The 22,630-nt window shown below is 36.7% G+C and overlaps 1 protein-coding gene across 7 annotated transcripts in view; it reads right to left on the bottom strand.

Moving 5' to 3' along the window:
- The window catches only part of LOC149836674 (RNA helicase family protein), a 307,604-nt gene that overhangs the window by 249,587 nt on the left and 35,387 nt on the right, over positions 1-22,630 (bottom strand). For 6 of the 7 annotated variants that reach the window (XR_016431827.1, XM_090005515.1, XM_090005516.1 and 3 more), the window contains 5 exons: positions 18,032-18,143; positions 17,006-17,194; positions 16,012-16,091; positions 6,240-6,377; positions 4,968-5,054 (listed from right to left, as the gene is read on the bottom strand). Coding sequence is in view for 6 of the 7 variants with exons in the window: in XM_090005515.1 (XP_089861641.1) it covers positions 4,968-5,054; positions 6,240-6,377; positions 16,012-16,091; positions 17,006-17,194; positions 18,032-18,143 (606 nt within the window). In the remaining variant the exon portion in view is untranslated. The remainder of the gene's footprint in view (positions 1-4,967; positions 5,055-6,239; positions 6,378-16,011; positions 16,092-17,005; positions 17,195-18,031; positions 18,144-22,630) is intronic. The other variant, XM_090005514.1, reaches the window with a different exon arrangement.

A 22,630-nucleotide genomic window follows, 5' to 3' on the forward strand; every position in this document is an offset into this window, starting at 1 on the left:
TTTTAAAAATGAAAGTTCTATTTAGAAAAGGAATAGATTTCATTTTGCCAAGTATACACTCTTTGCACACATCTTTTTCATTAAAAAAATCCTTAAAAGGGAAAATATACATCTTAGAATAGCTTGGATGTTCAAGCCCTTTATGCCAAATTTCAATATCATTATCTTGGACATAGTTACAAAAAGATTTTGAAGGAAGAGATAAAGAATCCATGAAATAGAGATTTCCCCTCCTATGGCCTTGCCCAATCCGTTTCCCGAACCAAAAAACCTGCACAAAGTAACCTTTAGATGAAAAGGAGATTTCGCATCCATGGTCGGAAATTTGAGAGATGGAAAAAAAATCAAATTTAACTTAGGAACTGTAACAAAAAAAATGTTTGATTCGGGCCGGATTCGGACCCAACCCGGACCATCGCCTCTCTCTGTCTTTTAAAGACAGCGAGGCAGGCGGGAGGAGGGTTACGAAACCCCCCTCACCGCCTCTCGCTCTCTGTTCTCTCTCTCTTACCCTCTTGTCCCCGACTCTCTCCCTCACCGACCCTCTCGTCTCCCTCGGTGTCTCCGACTCTCTCTCTCTCGCTCATCCACCGTCACCGACGCCGGCAACTCTCGACAGCCCGCCGCCACCGACATCATCAACCCTCTTCTTGTCGGCGAGTTCCCTCCGGCGACCACCAGGTATGCCTTGCTCTCCCTTTTCACTTTTGTTTTGCCGCCTCTCCTCCCTCGTTTCTCCTCTTCTCCCTGTCATCGACAGGGGGCAAAGCCCTTCCCGTCGGTTGTTTACGACGGGGAAGGGTCGTGCGACAGGGGTTTTAACCCCACCTGCCGCCTATGAGGAGGGTTTCGGCAGGGAGTTTAGGGGCCCCTGCCTACCCTTTTTGTTGTTTCAGCAGGAGCCATCGGCCCCTGCCTTTGTACATTTTCAGCAGGGGCCATCGGCCCCTGCCTTTGTACTTTTCCAGCAGAGGCCATCGGCCCCTGCCTTTGTGCTTTTCCAGCAGGGGCCATCGGCCCCTGCCTTTGTACTTTACCAGCAGGGGCCGATGGTCCCCTGCTTTTCTTTCTCTTTTCTTTTAAGATTTCCAACAGGGGCCGAAGGCCCCTGTCTTTTTAAAAATAACCTGCGGGGGCCGATGGCCCCTGCACCTGTTCTTTATCAGCAAGGGTGATTTGGCCCAGCCCTATCTATCAGAGAAGTCGAGTCTTCTCCTTGCTTTTGCCTTTGTTTGGTTGCATGTTAATATCGCATAATTGCAGCTACGACGGATCCCACTTGCGCTCCGTGACTCGAGCCGTCAATCGTATACATCAGCAGACGCCAGCGAGCTCGTAACTCTCCAAGGTAGGGGAATATTGCACGGAAGACTTGGATAATTGAATTAAGTTCAATTAAACTAAAAATGATCATTAAATGAATATATATATACAAATATATATATATATATTTATACGGGTATGCACTTCACTCAAGGATGCGGTTCTGAAGTCCTTGCCCTTTACCTTCTATCAGGTTACTTGCCGTCACGCATCGCGTCGAGGTTTAGCGTTGCACTTCTGCTTACCGCCTTTACCTTATGTCGCGCTCTGCGCCTAGGCTCTTGCTTTTGCATAATGTTGGCACAAGGTACTGTTGTTTCAAAAGATAAAGTGAAGTTGATAAACTTTATATCTTGGTGAAACACTCCTGTTGAGGCTTCTATTGAGGAGCTATACCCCCTTCATATTAGAGTACTTGTAGTCGTACACGACACGTCTAGTACTGCGATGATCGGATGAGACGGTCGGGCGACCTCGAACAGTGCTAAACGCACAATGCTGTAATCACATAAATGGCCTCACATTCGCCTTCACAGGTAAGATGCTCGAGTGGTTTAAAGACCACAGCATAGAATGGGTCGTTAGTTAAGCAACCCCTAACGTACCTATTCGCTTCTATGTGTCTGTCAAGGGAGAGGACAGAGCGGTACAAACTCCAATGGACAGGTTGTTAACAACCACCCTACGGGCAACGATCCGGCCTCCCCAGTCATTGGAGTTAGGAGAAAGGGGCTACATTAGTTAGCTCAACACTTCTGCAGAAGTTGGATGCGTCCGTGGCACAACCTCCTTTGGGGAATCCTCTCTCAGCTAAAGTCGTCCCTTTGGAGCGAACTCAACTAGCTATTCGGGTTATTGAAAATACATAGAATAACAAACGCCCGAACTAGTCTTAGTTGGTTCTACATTTTGCCTGCGCGTACCCGCAGGTTCGTAATTATCGAAACATAAGGTTTGTTCACACTGGTCGTTGAGTCGTGAGATTCGCTTGCACTACTGACTCGCTTGCACTACTGACTCGCTTGCACTACTGATTTGCTTGCACTACTGACTCGCTTGCACTACTGATTCGCCTGCACTATTGACTCACTTGCACTACTGATTCGCTTGCACTACTTATTCGCTTGCACTGCTTATTTGCTTGCACTACTTACGCGCTTGCACTATTTTACCTCATGCATTGCTTACCTGTTTGACTGCATATTTGCTTTAAACTGTGTAATCTGCTGAATTAAATGTACATAATTCAGTTTCCTGCAGTCTCTCTTGTTCACCTACTAGTTTTTCGCGAAACTAACACATTCTATGGGTACAGGTGATGATTAGGTACACCACAGGTGATGATTAGCTTGCGTCCTGATGTTTGGGTGTTTTGTAATGGATTTTCCTTGGGATATCCGAATTTTGTACTATTTAGAGAACTTCTTAAATGAAAGTGGCTTTTTCCAAGTGTTTGCAAGTAGCATGGGTTGTGTGTTTTGGTCCTTTTAGCTAACGCGCCCAAAGTTGTCAGCTTGCCTTTCTGAAATTACTAAAAGAATAGTTTTCCGTTGATTTCATAAACCATCTCTGAGATAAAGAGATCTCTTTTTAGTCTCTTGTCTGTTCTTCTGAAAGGTTTGCAAGTTGGAAATTTTGGGGCGTTACAGGAACAATTCTAATTTTTGGAACAAAAAAGTTTTGAGAGCTTTTAGAATCTAATTTTTCAATACTTTTAATTTTTAAAGATGTCCATCGACGATAGAAACCCAGGATAAATTTGGGTTAGTGCATATATCGGACAAGACATTCTCATGTGGGGTCATATGAAAGGAAGCTCCCGAGTCAAGAATCCATGAGCACTCACCGGGATAATAAGATGACGTAATGGCGACACTCGATGTAGGGGCATGAAGATTTGAGTATTTGTTGTAGCGCCACAGTTAGTTGACAAAGAGTGTCTTTTAGTTCACCTCCACTTTTGCCTTATTCCTCTTTGGTGTGGATTCTTCTATTGAAGCCACCTTGTTTCTAAGTTTGGGAAAACCGGTCTAATATGACCGGCTCATTACAAAAATGTCAAACCACCCTTTTTTATCCTCCATAGTTGTTCTTCCATGAGCCATTTTGCCTTCCAAATTGTGGAGGTTTATATGCTCTTACATTGTTGTCAGGCCTAGATATGGCCAATACTTCATCGCCTCTTTTAGTCAGGCCAAGACGAGTTTCTTCTTGGCATACTTCAGCAAATGCATCTATCGAAGGGAGTGAAGATATTCTATGAAGGAGAGAATATCTTGTTCAAACTCCGGCGTAATCCATACAAAAATTGAAAAAATTGCTCGCTGACCATTTGTTCCCGCATAAGTTCCACATCTTCGGTGGTCACCCACTTAGGCTTTAAAAGTGTCAATTCATCTCATAGAAGGGATAATGCACTAAAAAAATCATGAACATTCATGTCCCCTTGCTTTGTTCTAATTTTCTCTTGCAAGAAATATTGTCATGCAAAATGTCTTTGAGTGTACATGTCTTTCATGAACAACCAAGCTTCATTTGTTTTTCTAAATTTGGCAATATTAGCATAAATTTTTATTTCAACAATATTCATAAACCATGTAAGAATCTTAGCATGGTTACTCTACCAATCTTCCATTTTTTATTGAGAAAGAGAGAGAAAAAGAAGTGTGAAAGAATGTCAATTGCAAGCACCACGAACACATGAACACTTTTGGATGTTTTTTCACGAACACAAACACTCTATAGCCACTCTCCATAAGATCAAGAGCACTATGGCTCTAATACCATGTAATGAAATGAGCGGAAGATAAATACGAGCCAACTAAGGGCATACAAAAGCACAATTCAATGTGCACAATCACAAGTCCACTAGGGACAATACAAAGAGCCTACAAGGTCTTATAATAAATATAAAAAAATACAGGATTTTATTGATAATATGCTTAGCAAAAAGCATAACATGAATGAGGACAATGTGTCCCTATTTAAAAATCATGAGAGACAAGAAGCCTTGGGAGCTCCCATAGAGTCATTGGGAGCTCCCAACAGCTATATTTATAGCTGTTGGGAGCTATCCCAATGACACTATGGCAGTTTACCATAGTGCTCCTCAATACAAAAGGAATTACAATAACAAGAAAACAAAAAATAAAACTAACTAAATTGTCCCTACAGGACAAACCTAGTTATAAGAAGTGAAATGACCAAAATGTCCATGTTGGGCTTTACTTATTACAATAAAGATATATATATTCTTTATATTAAGAATATATATAGGCATACTTTAACACTCCAAGTGTTCCCTATTCACCTATGCAAAACATCCACTTCATGAAGTTGCATGGGAAGTTTGCTTCCCCTGTGTCAACAATTTTTTATAAAACAACTGTAAAAATTAAAAACAGAATTGCATCATATTAATATGTTAGAATATTTAGATTGGATTCCAACCAACATCACTCCATCAAGACGTGTGAAGCATTTATAACCACACTGGATTCAAGAAGTCATCGCTAGTTGCTTCAATCAAAATAACAATGTCCAGATATAGCCAAAAGGAAATATCAAACAAGCATTACAATGAAAAAGAAACAATACCATAATTAAAATTAAGCAAACTATAGAGCAGTTCTCAGAATACATACTGCTATCCTCCTAGGCTGAGTGCAAATAATATTACAAGATCCTCCAGTGCCCGCTTCAATCATGTCTTCCAATATAAATTGTGGTATCTGTAGAATAAGATTGTGAGGAAAAACATTTGATGAAGCAACAAAGGGATACAGACTTCCAGTAGTAACACAGACAAAAAATGGAAAGAAAAAGAAGAAAAAATATGCATAATTCTAAACTAAAAAAACATATAATTATGAACTTTTGAGTTCTGATAATGAAACAGGTCAGTTGCAAAATGTTTGAGAAGGAAAAATCCTGATACAGACAAATTTCATGGAAAAAAAAACAAGTGGGGCCACAAACTTTTCCAGTGGAACACAAACAAGAATTCGGTAAGTTAAAGGCAATTTTTCATGAAAAAAAAAGGAGTGAGACTTCAAAGACCGACTTTTTCTCCCATGGTTCATCCCAACCCTAGCCCCCGACTCCCTCTTGTTCCCTTCTCATCATGTTGTTGTGCATCATTCTCCTTCGTCATCAATCTTCTCAACTGTACCACATCCCCAAAAACGAGCTGTTACTTAGGAACATGCTTCATCTAATCATATGTTGTTGTAGAATTTGAACTTTGTTAGTGTTCACATCTAGAACATGTCTTGTGCCTGATTTTGTGGGTCTGGGTTCAAGCTCAATACTGAGGACTCATTCATTTGCCTTCTATGCCTTTAATATTTCAATAAGCTCAACAAAAACAAAGATAAGCCAGCTGGAATGCAAACATATAAAGGAATGATAGAACCCCCACACAACACTACCATTACCTTGCAAAGGAAAGCCTATTCATCAAGCACATAATATCCAAATGATCAGAAAAACACTAGAATCATAGATATATGTGAATTTCTTCACAACATTGATTAATTGGCATTTATCAAGTACATATTTAGGTTTATTTAGCTTAAATGGGCTTAAAGCAAATGGCTGCAAATCATAGTAACCCCTTACAATAATTTATTGATATAAATATCAATATCCATATAGTTTATCACCTTTTCACTTTTTTCCACTTTTTCCAAGTAGCAATCAAACACAGAAAAAAAGTGACCCACTTCTTCACATCTACAGAGCAGCAAATCAGACAAGGAGAAGAAAGTCTCAGGTAAAAGATCCTCGAAAAATAATATTTGGGACCAAAAGTCTTGAGAAAAAATTCTCCCTTGGATTCACACCCACCCTCAATATAGGAATAAGCTGCAGGAAGCACACTATTAAGTAATTAAAGATAAAGAATACTGAAGCACCTGAGTTGTTTTCCCGCAGCCCGTCTCACCACATACAACAAGAACCTCATTCTCATTCAACAATTGAAGAAATTGTGCTCTCAAATCAGCTATAGGAAGAGCAGCTCTAGCCTCCAGCATTTTCTGCAAAGAAGAAGGCTGGTTATAAAGAAAGATTCAGCACAAATACACAGAACAGTTTGCCACTCTGTCCAGTTAATTGAGGGATAAGTATGAAGCCTTGAACACAGAACACAATCAGCAAATAATCATCAGAGAGCGAGAAAATGCTTTCGACAAGAATAGTGCATACAGTTTGGAATGATGCATTGAAATTAGAAACAAATTCCAAGAGGTTGATGTAAATTTAACGAGACCACTAAATATTTATTACAAGTTGACAATGTTTCCCTTAGAGATACCAATGTGGCTGCACCAAGGTTGGCAGACTAGGAAACGGAAGCGGGAAATGATACGGGAGGCAGAAGCGAGAAGCGATGTATTTTAAAATGTACAAGAAGCAGGAAGCGAGGAATAAAAAATATATATATAAGAATTGAATGGGAATCAAAATGAAACACAAATAAAAACTAAAATAAAAGTGACTAATATTAAATTTCATGATATTTTAGTGTAAGAATTAAATTTTTAACAAAATCTAAAAATGATGACTACCACTTTAGAGAAAGCACATGGATGATCATATCATCCACATATAGTTACAAGATAACACTACTTGCATCAGTATTCTTAACAAATAAAGCAGTATCAGTAAAGCATGATTTAAATCCAAGTTTTATCATTAACACACTAAATCTATCATACCAGGCTTTTGAAGTCTGTTTTAAATTATACAAGGCTTTTGGTAAACGAAGAACCTTACCCTTATGAATATCAAAACCTAGTGAAGCTTCCAATATAAACTTCCTTATTTAGTTCTCCACTAAGAAATGCATGTTTAACATCCATTTGATATATAGACCCATTTTTAATAGATTTTATAGCTATTAAGGTTCTAATTGAGGTCATACGAGCTACGGGACATAGTCTATCTCATATTCTTGTGAGTATCTTTTAGCCACTAGCCTAGCCTCGTATTTTTCTAAGGTTCTATCACTTTTAGTTTTAATTTTATATACCCACCTAAATCCTACAGGTTTTTTACCTAAAGTTAAATCTTGATTTTTTCATGTTTTGGCTTTTTTTGAAGGCATCTATTTCTAATTTCATGGCATCTATCAACTCGGGTTATTCTTTTGCTTAAAAATATGAATTAGACTCTATGTAAGAATATATTTAGGCTCTATGTAGGAATGCATTAAGGCTAAACAAGCTCTATATTTGAGTGCAAAGGACTCATAGGAAACAAATTTTTTGGGTGGTTTAGATACTCTAGTGGAGTGCATAGTAGCATCTTTAATTTGAATGTCCATATATTTCTCAAAGGCACATGGAGGTCGTTTAGGTCCATGTCTAAGAAAACACACAACTTGAGGGTTCTCAATATTGTCCATAGCATCAATAGCATATTCAACCGCAGAATCATTAGTATCAACATTAATACAATCATCACAAACATCGTTATCTTTAGGTAAAAGATCAAAAAAAAAGGAATACTCATATTCTTTCTTAGGCTCTTCTGAAATATAAAAGGGTTCTTTTTCAATAAATGTTACATTTCTTGAAACATACAACTTATTGTTTTGCGGGTCAAAACATCTATATCCTTTTTTGTTATCGGCATAGCCTAAAAACACACAAGAAATAGCTTTAAGGGAGAGTTTATCATTTTGGTCATATAGAACAAAATATTTACATCCAAATGTTCTTAGTCTAGAATAATCTGGAACAATTTTAAAAAGCTTTTCACTGAGAGAAACATTTTTAAGAGAATTTGAAGGCATTTTATCAATGTTCTTGTTGTTTCAATATTATGTCTATGTTTTCTTTCTGCAAGACCATTTTGTTGGGGGTGTGTGAGGACATGATCTTTGGTGAATAACTTCATTTTTGTCCAAATAATTTTTAAATTCATTTGATATAAACTCTCCCCTTGAATCGGAGCAAAAAATGGATATGTTACTTTCATATATATTTTTCTCAATGTTAAGAAAAGTTCTTTAAGTTAGATACAACATCATATTTGTGCCAAAAAAAGTATATCTATGTATATCTCGTAAAGTCATTAACAAAAATTACATAATAAGTATATCCACCCTTAGATACAACCGAAGCAGGACCCCAAACATCTGAATGTATAAGTTCAAAAGGTTTAGAAGACACAAATATTCTTTCACCAAAGGGAAGAGCCTTCATTTTACCAAGAATACAATCAATAAAATAAAAGTCCTTGATGTCAAAAAAAAATCATATTTGGAAAATGAGAAAGCTTTGATAAACTAGAATGTGCTAATCTTTTATGTTGCAAGTTTACATCGGTATTTTGGTCATTACAACAAAAAGTATTTCTTGGAAGATGGTATATCTATCGAGGCTTGGAAATGCTTGGGAGAGAAAGGTTTAGAATGGTTGACAAATCTTTTTAACAAGACTTGGCGGACAAATAAGATGCCTAATGAGTGGATGAAGAGTACTTTGGTGCCTCTATATAAGAATAAGGGTGATATACAAGATTGCACAAACTATCGTGGTATAAAACTCATGAGTCATACTATGAAACTTTGGGAGAGGGTGATTGAGTCTAGGTTGAGGAAGGTTGTCATGATATCGGAGAATCAATTTGGTTTTATGCCTGGAAGATCAACTATGGAAGTTATACATCTTCTTAGACAACTTATTGAGAGAAATAGAGAGAGGAACAAAGATTTGCATATGGTTTTTATTGATTTGGAGAAGGCATATGATAGAGTACCTAGGGACGTTCTCTGGTGGACAATGATGAAGAAAGGTGTTTCTCTCAAGTACATTAGTATAATTAAAAATATGTATGAAGGAGTAGTAACCAATGTCCGCACTTGTGGAGGGGTGACAACCAATTTTCCTATAACGGTTGGGTTACATCAAGGCTCTGCTTTAAGCCCTTTCCTATTTGTTATAGTGATGGATGAGCTTACGAGATCAATTCAAGAAAATGTGCCATGGTGTATGTTGTTTGCTGATGATATTGTTTTGATTGATGAGTCTAGAGCTGGGGTTAATGCTAAGTTAGAATTATGGGGACAGACATTGGAAGTACGAGGTTTTAAGTTGAGTAAGAGTAAAACAAAATACATGGAATGTCGGTTTAGTAAGTAACAAAGTAGTGATGAGAGTGTAGTGAAGCTTGGTGAGCAAGAAATACCGGTGGATGATTGTTTCAAATACTTGGGATCTATTATTCAAAAGTATGGTGAAATTGATGGAGATGTAAATCATACGATAAAGGTTGGGTGGATGAAATGGAAAAGTGCAACTGGAGTATTGTGTGATCGTAGAATGTCATTGCGGTTTAAGGGAAAGTTTTATAGGACGACTATTAGGCCCGCTTTACTATATGGTACAGAATGTTGGGCTGCCAAGAGACATCATATTCATAAAATGAGTGTAGCTGAGATGCGTATGCTGAGATGAATGTATGGAAATACAATAAAAGATAAGATTCAGAACGAGGAGATACGTAAGAAGGTAGGCGTTGCACCTATTGAAAATAAGATGAGAGAGAATCGTTTACGGTGGTTTGGACATATTCGGCGAAGGCCTAATGATGCTCCGGTTAGAAGGATGGAGAAATGGGAAAATATATTAGTTAAAAGAGGTCGGGGTAGGCCTAGGAAGGCATGGATGGAGGTGATAGGAAAGGATATGAATGCTTTGAACCTCACCGAAGACATGACATTGGATAGAAATGATTGGAGGAAAAGGATTCATGTGGAAGACCCAGAATGATTTTCTTTTTTGGTTCATATCGCCGACTCCAATTGTTTTGGGATGAAGGCGTAGTTGTTGTTGTTGTTGTTGTTGTTGTTGTACAACAAAAAGTATTTCTTGGTAAATGCAAAAAATCCATAATGTAAAGTCCTCCTCTATCGCCTTGTCCAATTAGCCTCTATGACTGGCGATTCTGCACTCAACAAGCATTTGATGAGAAGGTGATTTTACAGTCATGGTTGGCAATTTGAGAAACAAAAGGGAGGTTCAAATTCAATTTTGGAATGAGTCCAACAATAGGTGCACAAAAACTTTTGGAATTTTTTAAAGTCCTTATTCATTTAACATTAAAAAATGTGCCATCGACGGTTGAGGCAAAATACACTTTTCATTCCTTATTACATTGAAATAATAAAGCATGATTTGGGGTCATATGAAAAAAGGCACCGGAGTCAAGTAGCTAAGGCGACATACCTGAAGGAGATGAGGAGGAAATTGTTGCACCCGTAAGAGATGAAGATCCTTTAAGCAATGGTTGGAGCGCTTCAACTAGTTGATGAAGGGACATGTTTTCGATGGTCATTGCACCATTCACTTCCCACTTTAGGTTCTTGTAAGGTTCCCACTATAGCCACTTTTTTCCTCTCTTCTTCAATTTGGGCCAATACCGATTGATGTGTGTTGGTTTATTGCAATGGTGGCATATAATCTTCTTTTTGCCTTCATACTCATTGCCTTGTTTTGAAATATGAGGGGGCTTGTAAGGTTTTGTATTGGACCCCGGTCTAGATACGGCTAGAATGGAGTCACTTCCACTCTTAGGTTGTGCAAAATTCTTCAACCTATTTTCCTCCCTAGTGAGCCCTCCAAGGTTTCATCGATGGATGAAATCCCGCCCTGTATAAAAGACTTAACTTCACTTTATCAAATTATGATCTTAGTCCATTTATGAATTGGAAGTGTTTTGCCTTAAGTTGCTTTTGGCAAAGTTCAACATCATAGATGCAATGCCACTTAGGCTCCAACATCAAAAGCTCACCCCAAAGTAGGGAAAAAGCACTACAGTATTCCCTTATGGTCATTTCTGCTTGTTGCATGGTCTGAACCTTGTTTTGTAGATGGCATATGTGGGCAATATGTGGCATGGAGAACATAAGCACCATGTTTGGTTGGCATAATCAAATTTGGCAAGATTCGAATACACTGAAATGTCCACGCTATTAATAAGCCACATCATAACCTTTAAATGGCCCATCTTCCATTCCTTCCATTTTCCCTCGTATTCTACAACGGCTTTAGTCTTTTCATCCCCTTGAAGCTCTACGGTCTTCTCATTCTCTATTTTTGTAAGGATTAGTTGAGGTTCCTTTTTAGAACAATCAACCAATCTGCACAAACCTCTTACATATATGTCATGTTTCATGGAGTTGGCCCACATCACATAGTTGGATGAGTTGCAGCACATAGTTGGATGAGTTGAGTTTGTAAGGAAGGAAGTTCACGACTTCCTTGTCATCCATGGTCAAGAGAGAAGAGAGAGGAGAGGAATAAGGAAGGATAAAGGTAGAAGGAGAAGGACGGGATCCCAACGAGCCCAAGAACACACGAGCTTCTTGAGCACGACAAGCACACGAGCACTTCGGGCACGACCCCAATGTCACCAAGGATCAAGAGCTCAAGGCCCTGATACCATGTAATGAAGAGGTCCACAAATGAGAGAAATACAAATGCCACTTATGGGCTAGAACACGTGCAACAAAACATACCACAATGGCACAAGAGATCACTAAATATCAAAAAATAATATTTTATTAAATCTCAAAATGCATCAAGAGGAATACATACTCATACAAGGGAGATAGTCCCATATATATACAAGAGAGCTAGCCGTTAGAGCTTCCTAACGGCTAGAATAACTAGATAGTCCCATATATATACAAGAGGGGCAAGAGAGCTAGCCGTTAGAGCTTCCTAACGGCTAGAATAACTAGCCTTTAGGTAGCACTAACGGCTAGTTGACTGGTCCAACTAAATTACAAAAATGCCCTAAAAGGGTATAGAAAATGCAAAAATAAAAGTAAAAAAGAAGAAACATAAAAGTACATATATGCCCTAAATACATTCTAAAATGTACATACATATATACATGATATATACATGATATATACATGATATATACATGATATATATATATATATATATTGATACTGTACATTTTAACGGTGATATCTTCATTTAAGTTAGTAATCTTCATTTAAGTTAGTAACGACAAATCTACATACAAGTATACCCTAAAAAGTGTGAATAAGTTGCAGAATGCGGCCATGTTTTTCTTCTTTAACACAAAACAGAGACAAACTAGGTTTGTACTGTAATCAAGCTAAAGATGGATTTCACTAGGAGAGGGTATATGAAATATTTCAAAATTGTAAATCTGTTGCTAGGGCAGTATTTACATCATATTTCTTGAGTTTTTGTTTGATATCAAAACAATCCTATCAGATTCAAACAATGGAAAAAAATGCATTTCTCAGGTATGGTCTCCATCCCCTAATAAAATAAAAAGTACAAGAAAAAGATACTGTTACAAACAAAAGATTCCACGCAAATATGATTCCACTGAATCACCCTCAAGTACTATATTGTTTTCCTTAAAAAATAATCAAAAGAATTACCGGAACCTAGGAAATGTAACAAAAAAAAAATTAAATGGCTCTTGAAATTTTCAAATGTCAAGAACAGTAGAATCCAAGAAAAACTGCTCAATGACACGAAATGCTAATGAAGAGAAATAATGTCTCAAAGAGACAAACAAATGCACACACAAACAAATAGCCACTAATGGGCAAGATTACAACAAACCACAAAGTGGTAAATAAGCAAAGAGAGAGAGAAGAGCTAAAAAATATAGCATTCACTTAAGAAGAACTTTAAAGAAGCTTAACAAATACATGGGGCTTTGCCCCTTATTTATACACATAATGGGACCCTTGGAGGGGCTCCCATAGAGTCGTTGGAGCCCCTCCAACGATTATAAATATGACCGTTGGAGGGGTCCAACGACTCTATGTGGACCCCCCTCATTTAAATAAAAAAAGAAAAGAATAAAAAGAAAAGCATATTCCAAAAAAGAATATGCGAGTTTACAGGAAAAAGACTATTTTACCCCTAGTGGGTATTACAAAAATAGTATAAATATCTATATATATTTAGGACACATAGACATATATATATAGTGTGTCACAATCTATATCTATATATATATAGGAAAGATGGTATAATTTAACACCCCCCCCCTCAAACACACGGTGAAATCACCGAGAGTGTGCTAAAGAGAAAATAGAAGTGAGGCGATGGCAAGGCTTTGGTGAAGAAGTCCGCTAGCTGGTACTCAGAAGAAACATAGGGTAATTGAATGATACCCTGTAAGAACTCATCACGAACATAGTGGCAATCCATATCTATGTGCTTTGTTCGCTCATGGAAGGTGTAGTTGCTAGCAATGTAAATAGCACTCTTGTTGTCACAACACAACTTCAAAGGAGTAGAGAAGTTGACGCTCATGTCTTTGAGTAAGCTTCTCAACCAGACAAGTTCAGTGATAGTGGTAGCCATCGCTCGATAGTCAGCTTCTGTTGAAGAAAAAGAAACTTTTTGTTGCTTCTTGCATCTCCAAGAAATTAGTGACTCTCCAAGAAACACGCAGTAACTTGTTGTAGAAATACGATCATCAGGGTTACCCCCCCCCCAATCAGAGTCATTGTAGGCAAGTAAATTAAAAATGAAGAAAATGATAAGAATAATCCTTTTGTTATGGTGCCCTTCAAATATCGAATAATCCTCATAAGTGCTGACATGTGAATTGAAGTAGGGGCAGTCTGAAATTGGCTAGTACTGTGCAAAACATGAGTAATATCTGAACTAGTGATAGATAAATAAATTAGATAACCAATCAGCTGACGATAAGGAGTGGGATCTGAAAAAGGAGTTTCATCATTGGCTCTCATATTGGCGTTGATAACTTCCGAAGTTTCCACTTTCTTGTCATCAGTTAACCCAGACCGAGCAATAATGTCTGATGCAAGCTTCATCTGATATTGAACATACCCCCTAGGAGAGTATGCAACTTCAATCCCTAAAAAATACCTTAGAAAACCAAGGTCATACATATCAAAAATTTCTTTTAGAATATTTTTAATACACTCAATGCCTTTTTTTGTCATTACCAGTGATGATCATATCATTCACATATAACAATAATATTGTTATGTGCTCTCTTGTAATCTTAACAAACAATGCAGTATCAGTATAGCAAGAAGAAAAATCATTAGCAAGAACTACTTTGCTAAATAAATCATATCAAGCTTTTGGAGCTTGTTTGAGCCCATAAAGAACTTTGTTAAGTTTTAGAACATTCCCTTTTCCAATCTCAAGAGCCGACGGAGGATCCATAAACAGTTCTTCACAAAGATTACCACTTAAAAAAATATTTTTAACGTCAAGTTGATAAATGGGTCATTTTTTAATAGATGCTAACACGATCAAAATGTCTCTTACAACAAACGTCTAGCAAGGTCACGTTGAGTATACATAACTTTCATGAAAAACCAAGCGTCATTGGCTCTCTTGAATTTAGCAAGATTGGCGCATATATTTAGCTCCACGTTGTTCATGAACCATGCCAATATTTTGGCATGCTCACTTTCCCAATCTTCCATTTTTTATGAAAAAACTTGAATGGCTTTGGCTTTTTCTTCTTCATTTAGAGATTTCTCTTCATTATCTTCATTCCTTGTAAGCTTCAATTGTGGTTCCGAAATGGTTTCACACGCATAACCCCAAAGTTTTTTACCTTTGAGATTATTTTTCATGGCGCCCGCCCACATGCGGTAAATTGTCTCATTCAATTTGAATGAAAGATCTATTTTTGAATCCTTGTCGGCCATCTTTTGAAGAAGATCAATGAAGAGCAAGTGGCAAGAGAAACTACTCTCTTCAAATGTGAGCAAGAAGAAAGCAAAGGATGTTTTTCACAACCAAAGCTTTGATACCATGACACAAAATGCTAATGAAGAGAAATAATGTCTCAAAGAGACAAACAAATGCACACACAAACAAATAGCCACTAATGGGCAAGATTACAACAAACCACACAGTGGTAAATAAGCAAAGAAAGAGAGAAGAGCTAAAAAATATAGCATTCACTTAAGAAGAACTTTAAAGAAGCTTAACAAATACATGGGGCTTTGCCCCTTATTTACACACATAATGGGACCCTTGGAGGGGCTCCCATAGATTCGTTGGAGCCCCTCTAACGGTCATAAATATGACCGTTGGAGGGGTCCAACGACTCTGTAGACCCCTCTCATTTGAATAAAAAAAGAAAAGAATAAAAAGAAAATACAAAAGGAAAGGAAGAAAAAGAAAAGCATATTCCAAAAAACAATATGCGAGTTTACAGGGAAAAGACTATTTTACCCCTAGTGGGTATTACAAAAATAGTATATATATCTATATATATTTAGAAGGACACAGACATATATATTGAATATATATATATATATATATATATATGTATATGTGTCACAATCTATATATATGTAGATATATATAGGAAAGATGGTATAATTTAACATTCAATTCCCGTAGCAAGTACTTTACCCATATGAAAAGAAACTGTTATTTGATTGTTTGTTTCCTTCTCGTGCATGATGCATTATTATATACAGTACCTTCTCATATAGTAAAAATTATGACCAGCCTAATGTCCAAGAATAACACTAAAACCAAACAAGCCATGCATACAAGTTTTTAAATCTTGACAAACAGATAGTTTAACTCCAATCAAAACAGAAGAGTATGCTTGGTCCAAGGCACAATCTGAAAAACATCAAAAAACTTAGTTGTGAGTACAGGAAGTAACTACCTCGTACTTGAAATTTTTTCTCTTTTTCTCAAATCTATTTTTCAATAAGATGCCATCTCCTTGTTTTTTTGAATTTATTCCTGCATGGAAAGGAAGCATTCCATGAGAAATAATTAATCAATGCAAGAGTACACCATATTGCTAAATAACACTCTTATACTGACAAATAGCCCAAAAGAACAAAGCAACGCATGATAATAAAGTGAAACAAAGGAATAAGTACTGATTCACAGCATGATTTACCAACAAAAGTATATGAAGTCCCAAAAAATTGTTATTAGTATCTGAAAACCATGACTGCTTTACTATGGTTCCAATTTCATTAATTCAAAGTCGAAGAAATTTATAAATCAAACATAAACAAAAGCTCATAACCATGCAAGAACCTACAAGATGTCACATGAGAGAAATATCCAAAACATCCACAAGAGAAACAATGTTTAACAACCCACCAGTACTGTAGTACACAAACAAGAAAACACCAAAAGTTTGTCCAAAAGAATCTAGAAATGGTATAGTGCTATGATACATGAAAAGAGGAGATGGTTTCATCAATGGTAAGCATACTATCATCCAACAGATTTGGACATCAAAATAGAAGATCTTCATACAGGTTCATAAGTTACCAGAGTTCTTCCTCACCTGAAGAGATCAGGGAAGGGGTCCAATACATACTAAAAGGTTCGAAGAAGGAACACAAAATCTTATTGATCAAGATCCCTATTCATCACCATGTCTAAAGAAACATAAACTAAGTTTGCAAGCCAAATTAGCACTATATATGTTTGGACATAGCAGACATACTAATCCACATATCCAGCATCATATTATCTCTCTTAGGCTTGAATTATAAGTAACTCTAAAATCCAAATACCATATGTCTGAACTATGTCAGTGGTTATATGAGTTGTACGAACTAGAATTTATAACAATCTTCCAACAAAATAGCTTGAATTGAAATATCAGCTCAAAAAGAAAAGTGGAATAAGTATACTTCCAGACTTCACAATTCCCAAGTAGTAATCAACATTTGTCTCGTCAGAGCCATGAGGGCAGGCATCTCTAAGTGGCAAGTACATGTCAACTGTTGGAGAAGGGGAACTGGAACAAACTTCACCCAACAAGGAATTTACAAAACCCTCTCTTCTGTTATTCTCATCCTCTAGCCTATTCAATCCTTTACCTGTTAAATTTCAATGCAGTCATCAGTTTAAATTAATCAAAGATGCAAATAGAAGTAAATGAACAACTTAAAAAGCAGGGATCTTAAGCACCAGACTCACAAATCTCCTTCTCGGGATTTTCTTGACAAGAGAAAATATTGGGAGAAAAACTCCAAATAAACATTTTTCTCGTGAAAATACTGGGAAATTCTTAGATATTTATAGTGAAATGTGGTTTGATATTTATGCCTGTAAAATATTAAATTAAATGTTTTTTAAGTATCTCAATATGCTCCAAAACAGTGATGAAGATACTTAAAAGGACCTTATGATGCTCAGAGCGGTGTTGAAGTCACTCAATGGAACTTTGTGGGACACAATTTTAGTCCATATCGATCGTGAGAGGAGAAGAGGGCCCCTGCCTTGGCTATAAGAGGCCTCCTACTTCCTGCCTTTTGAGTACTTCATAATAAGTGCTGCTTTTTTTGTTCACAAGAATCGAGAAAGCATATGGGTGTTTTGGAAAATGCCCCAAATGCTAAATATAGCATGTGGTGATGTTTTTACGGAAACTTCATTAGTGCTACTTACAGCATAGGCGGTTAAAAAAATGCCCTTATTATATGAGATAATCACTGAAGAGCTCATAAAAAGTGTGATAAATACGTGAGAAATTTAGGTATAGCAATATTTTTTAAATCCCTCATTTAAAACCTTAATAATTCATTTAGGCATTTTATCGCCTTTTCATGATAATTTCAAAATACCGCCGATATTTGTGACCATGCTAAGCACATCATATTGTTTCCCTAATATGTATCCCAGAAAACACAAAACAAGATGAACTTTTAATGCACCTTGGAGCCATAGAAGTACAAATGAAGAGTAAGGCGCTGAAAAAAGCTGAAGAAGTGGAAGTTCAGGAAACAAATTGTATAAAGCAAAAGCAGCCACCCCATTCTGAGCATCCTGCAGCGTAGTTTCAATATTCAAAGGTTTAAATAATGGCAAACATACAGAACCATCTACTAATGTTCATATGACCAACATTTTTATTCATAGGGCAATGCAATATTTATGAAATAATAATATTGCAGCGAAATAAGCTTGCAAAAGGTAAACTGTTGGCAGACAAGTACATCTTAAAGGGTTAAGCACTGATAACATGCTAAGAAATAAGGTAGGAATAACAGAAATGGAAAAACATGAGTAGAAAGAAAAGGAAAGGAGGAGATAAAGTATGCGGCTTGATTTAGGGTCTACCAGTGAAAACCATGGCTCCCATTAAATATTATTTGTAATGACTAAAATGCCCAAGACAAAGTAAGCAAAGACAACATTATCACCAAGCACAGTTTACAAATAAAAAGAGACATATACCCTTGAACAAGCATGTCTACAAGATGCAGAAATTCTCCTAATATAGAAAACCAGTGCAAGCATTCAAATGCTACAAGAGGCAATGACATACTATTCAAAAATATCATAAGGTACAAGTCAATCAAAACATGTAGGATCCTTGGTGAGATATTCAGGTCAAAATGGCTGACCATTAAGTTGTTAACTTCCTGTTGAGGGATGTAAATGTATATATAAATTATATGGAGGCATTTATCAATTCTTTCGTTTTGGCAGTTTAGGGAGTTACATGGATTATACCTATTTGCACAAATACCTATTCGATTCCCCATCATTAATACATAGAGATGTATATCTTAAGTTGAAATGGGATCCCCAATGGCTGGAGCCAAGAGATTTGTATGAGAAAACCTAAGTAAATGAGCTTATGCTTGAGCATCAAAATATAAAAGTACACGAACAGCCATTTGATCTCCATCAAAATCTGCATTAAATCCCTTACAAACTAATGGATGTAAACAAATAGTTTGTCCGTCCACTAAAATATGTTGGAAAGCATGTATGCCTAATATATGCGAAGTAGGTACTCTATTTAGCAATACAAGATGCCCCAGAATAACTTCTTGAAGTATTTCCCATACAATGGGTTCTTTTTCCTGAATTTTACTTTTAGCAAGCCCTATGTTGGAAGTAAGATATTGTCTGATTAGACCACAAATTACAAATGCCATCAAAAGCTCTATTGCTATTTCTTGAGGTAACCCACATCGATTCAATGAAAGTGAAGGGTCCGCCACAATGATGGAACCAAACCGAATAATCGACCAGTCCCACTTTGCCTTCAATTATATCTAAAAACAACTTTTAAACTTTATTGTGACAGTCCTTTATTGGCTGTCCACAGATCCCACTTCTCGGTATTGTCCACAGAATATTACCCAGTTTCTAATGTAATCAATATACATATGAGAATGAATGAACAAGGGTACCATGAACTAATGCCCTCTCTCTCCAACTCTACTACCCAATATCTTCTTATCTTCAATTGGGAGAAATCATTCAAAATGTGAAGTTGTACAAGTCCAAGATCCATTTAGTCATCAAAACTCATACAAAAAGGGAACGTTTACATTCCTTGAAATAGAAAGCCAAATTGCATGTTCTATACAAGCAAGTCGTCAAGATGCCATTAATCTATTATTTGTATACAATTATATGGTGCTTTAGATGACACGACTAGATGGAAAACAAAGGCTCATGCACACTCACAATGAAAGAACAAGTTTTAACGTGGTTCGGTTGAGAAAACAACCAACGTTCGTGATGCCTATTTCTCTCTCAAAATGTTGCGAAAGATATGTTTCCATTACTAATATAATTAATGCAGTTCATTTGTTTACAATTTCCAAACTTCTTTTCCAAGTCCCCAATTACGGTAGATATGTTTCCCTCCTTGATTTTAATAAGATAACTTCGATAGGAACTTTCCAAAATGTGTTTAGAAAGGCACTACTATTTGCTATCTTGTCTTTCTTGTTGATCATGACTAGGAAGCCTTACATTGCTTGCTCCATCCTTATCTTCATTTGTCTTTCTAGACTATTCTATTGGATTGTGGATCTTCACGTTGACTTAGACGTTCTTTTGTATTGAGTGAATCCAACATCTAGACAAGCCCCCTCAATCCAATCTCTAATGCTATGAGATTGAGCTTGGATCTAAGCTTATGAAATCGTGGACCAAGAAGAGCCTTGGTGAGGATATCAGCCAGCTGGTCTTCAGAGGAAGTAAATTTCACATATATATCTCTTTTAGCAACCTTCTCCTTTACAAAATGAAAATCTATTTAACTTGTTTCACTCGAGCATAAAAAACTGGATTTGTAGCAAGATAAGTGGCACCTATATTGTCACACTATAAAATAGGAACTTGAATTTGGATCAACCCTAGCTCTTAAAGCAACCATTTCACCCAAATCAACTCTAACACAACCCTTGCAATCGCTTTGTATTCCGCTTCAGTGTTTGACCTAGCAAGAACATGTTTGGTTGAGCTCCAGGAGAGAATATTGGAGCCTAAGAATTTAAGATCGCCATTGGTGGATCTTTTATCATCTAGACATCCTGCCCAGACAACAACAAAATACGCAGACAACCTGAAATTGGATTTAGTTATATTCAAACCATAGTTAACAGTCCATTCCAAGTAACGTCAAATCCATTTTACATGTGCTCAATGCTCCGAGGTAGGTTCATGCATGAATTAACAGGCCTTATTTATTGAATAAGCAATATTAGGACTTGTAAAAGTCACATACTGCAGAGCACCTACAATACTTTGTATCATGTCACGTCTTCAAGAGGAGTCCCACTAATTTTAGACAAAGTTATAGTTGGAGCAGCAGGAGTGACAAACGACTTAGAATCAACCATTTTAGTCTTGATCAAAAGATCAAAAGATCAAAAACATATTTTCTTTGGGACAGGACAAGACCGTCTTGAACGTTAGCCGCTTCAACTCCCAAGAAATAATGCAATGATCCCATATCCTTTATAGAAAATTCTTGACTAAAAGCATCAATTAAATCTTGAACTGACTTTTATGAACTCCGAGTGACAATGATGTCATCAACATATATAAAGTCTCTAAATTCTCATGTTTGATAAACAATAATGCGTCTACCCATGAGTCAAAAAATTGAAGCCCTTCAAGATTGTTTTGCAAGCCTATCAAACCAGGCATGAGGCACATGCTTCAATCCATATAAAGCTTTATTCAACTTGCATACATAATTTGGAAATTCCTTGTTTTCAAAACCAAGTGGTTGACATTAAGGTTGTATGTAACATATAGTTACCTGTATCGGTCGGGCCCAAAGCAACACTGTATTGTATCGTATCGTAAACGTATCATAAATTTTTAATAAAAATTTATAAAATTTCCAAAAAAATAAAAAATAGCATAAATTCTAAAAAAATCATCATATAAAACAACAATGAATTGCACAAAATACAACCATAAAATCACATATGAAGGCAACTACATAATTTAAATTAATAACAAACCATGCAACTGATAACTAACAATGTAAATAAAAGACAACTACATAATTTAAATTTTAAACACAATTAAAGCCTTACATTAACCAACTAACTGTAACGACCCCAACTCATGCCCCTCGAAAATGCGGAATTTTTTTTCTCTAGATGTGACAATATTCCCAGAGACCTGGGGTCTTTACAGTTCCACTCACCGCTGGATAACCACACACCACAATAGAGCTTACACTTATCTTTCATACCAAAACAAACCATGATTCATTTATTGAAATACTAATAAATATGTCTAGAGACACTTGCATAAATGAATTTTTCAGAGTGCAATAACGATTAAATGAACAAAAAGGGAAAACAAAAGCAGAGCCATGATGTCCCTCTGCGATTTATTTAGCAAGTGCGTGACACCCGTGACTTGCCCATACACCAGTCGCTTCACTGAGTTCCTGCTCTTGTGAAAAAACATAAAAAGGAGGGATCAGAAATCCGAAGGATTCTGTGTACAAATCCCTCTAATGAAAATAAATGAGCATAAAGAACACAAGTACAATTTTATGCAATTCTCCTTAAGGAAAAACAATTATTACATCTACTGAATCCAAGTTAAGCATTCATGCAACATCTTTTAAGTATGCAAAAACTTTAATCAATAACAGGTATTCACTTTGGGTAAGCAGGGTATTCCACATACATTAAAGAGTAACCATCACCCATCCAACAACATATATCAAGGAAGTGAAACAGACCATGCCTGATCTAATGCATAGCAAAATTATGCATGATATATGTGAAATGTATGAACACCTTATTTTCTTTCATTTAAGTTCATGTTTCCATATGCATGCCCTATTAAATGCATATAATTTAAGTTTTTCTTTTTAATTCTAATCGCCCGCGGATACACCAAACGGGTAAAATCCTCGAGGTCAAGTTAGGTTCCCAGGGTAGATTAGCACACAATTTGTATTTTATTACTGGGTTCCAACTTAGCCCTCGACCGAATCACCTTTGGAACATTAGACCTCCACATCTAATGTCGGG

This window comes from Nuphar pumila, chromosome 5 (assembly GCF_984573655.1).
Source record: "Nuphar pumila chromosome 5, dmNupPumi1.hap1.1, whole genome shotgun sequence".
Lineage (NCBI taxonomy): Eukaryota > Viridiplantae > Streptophyta > Magnoliopsida > Nymphaeales > Nymphaeaceae > Nuphar > Nuphar pumila.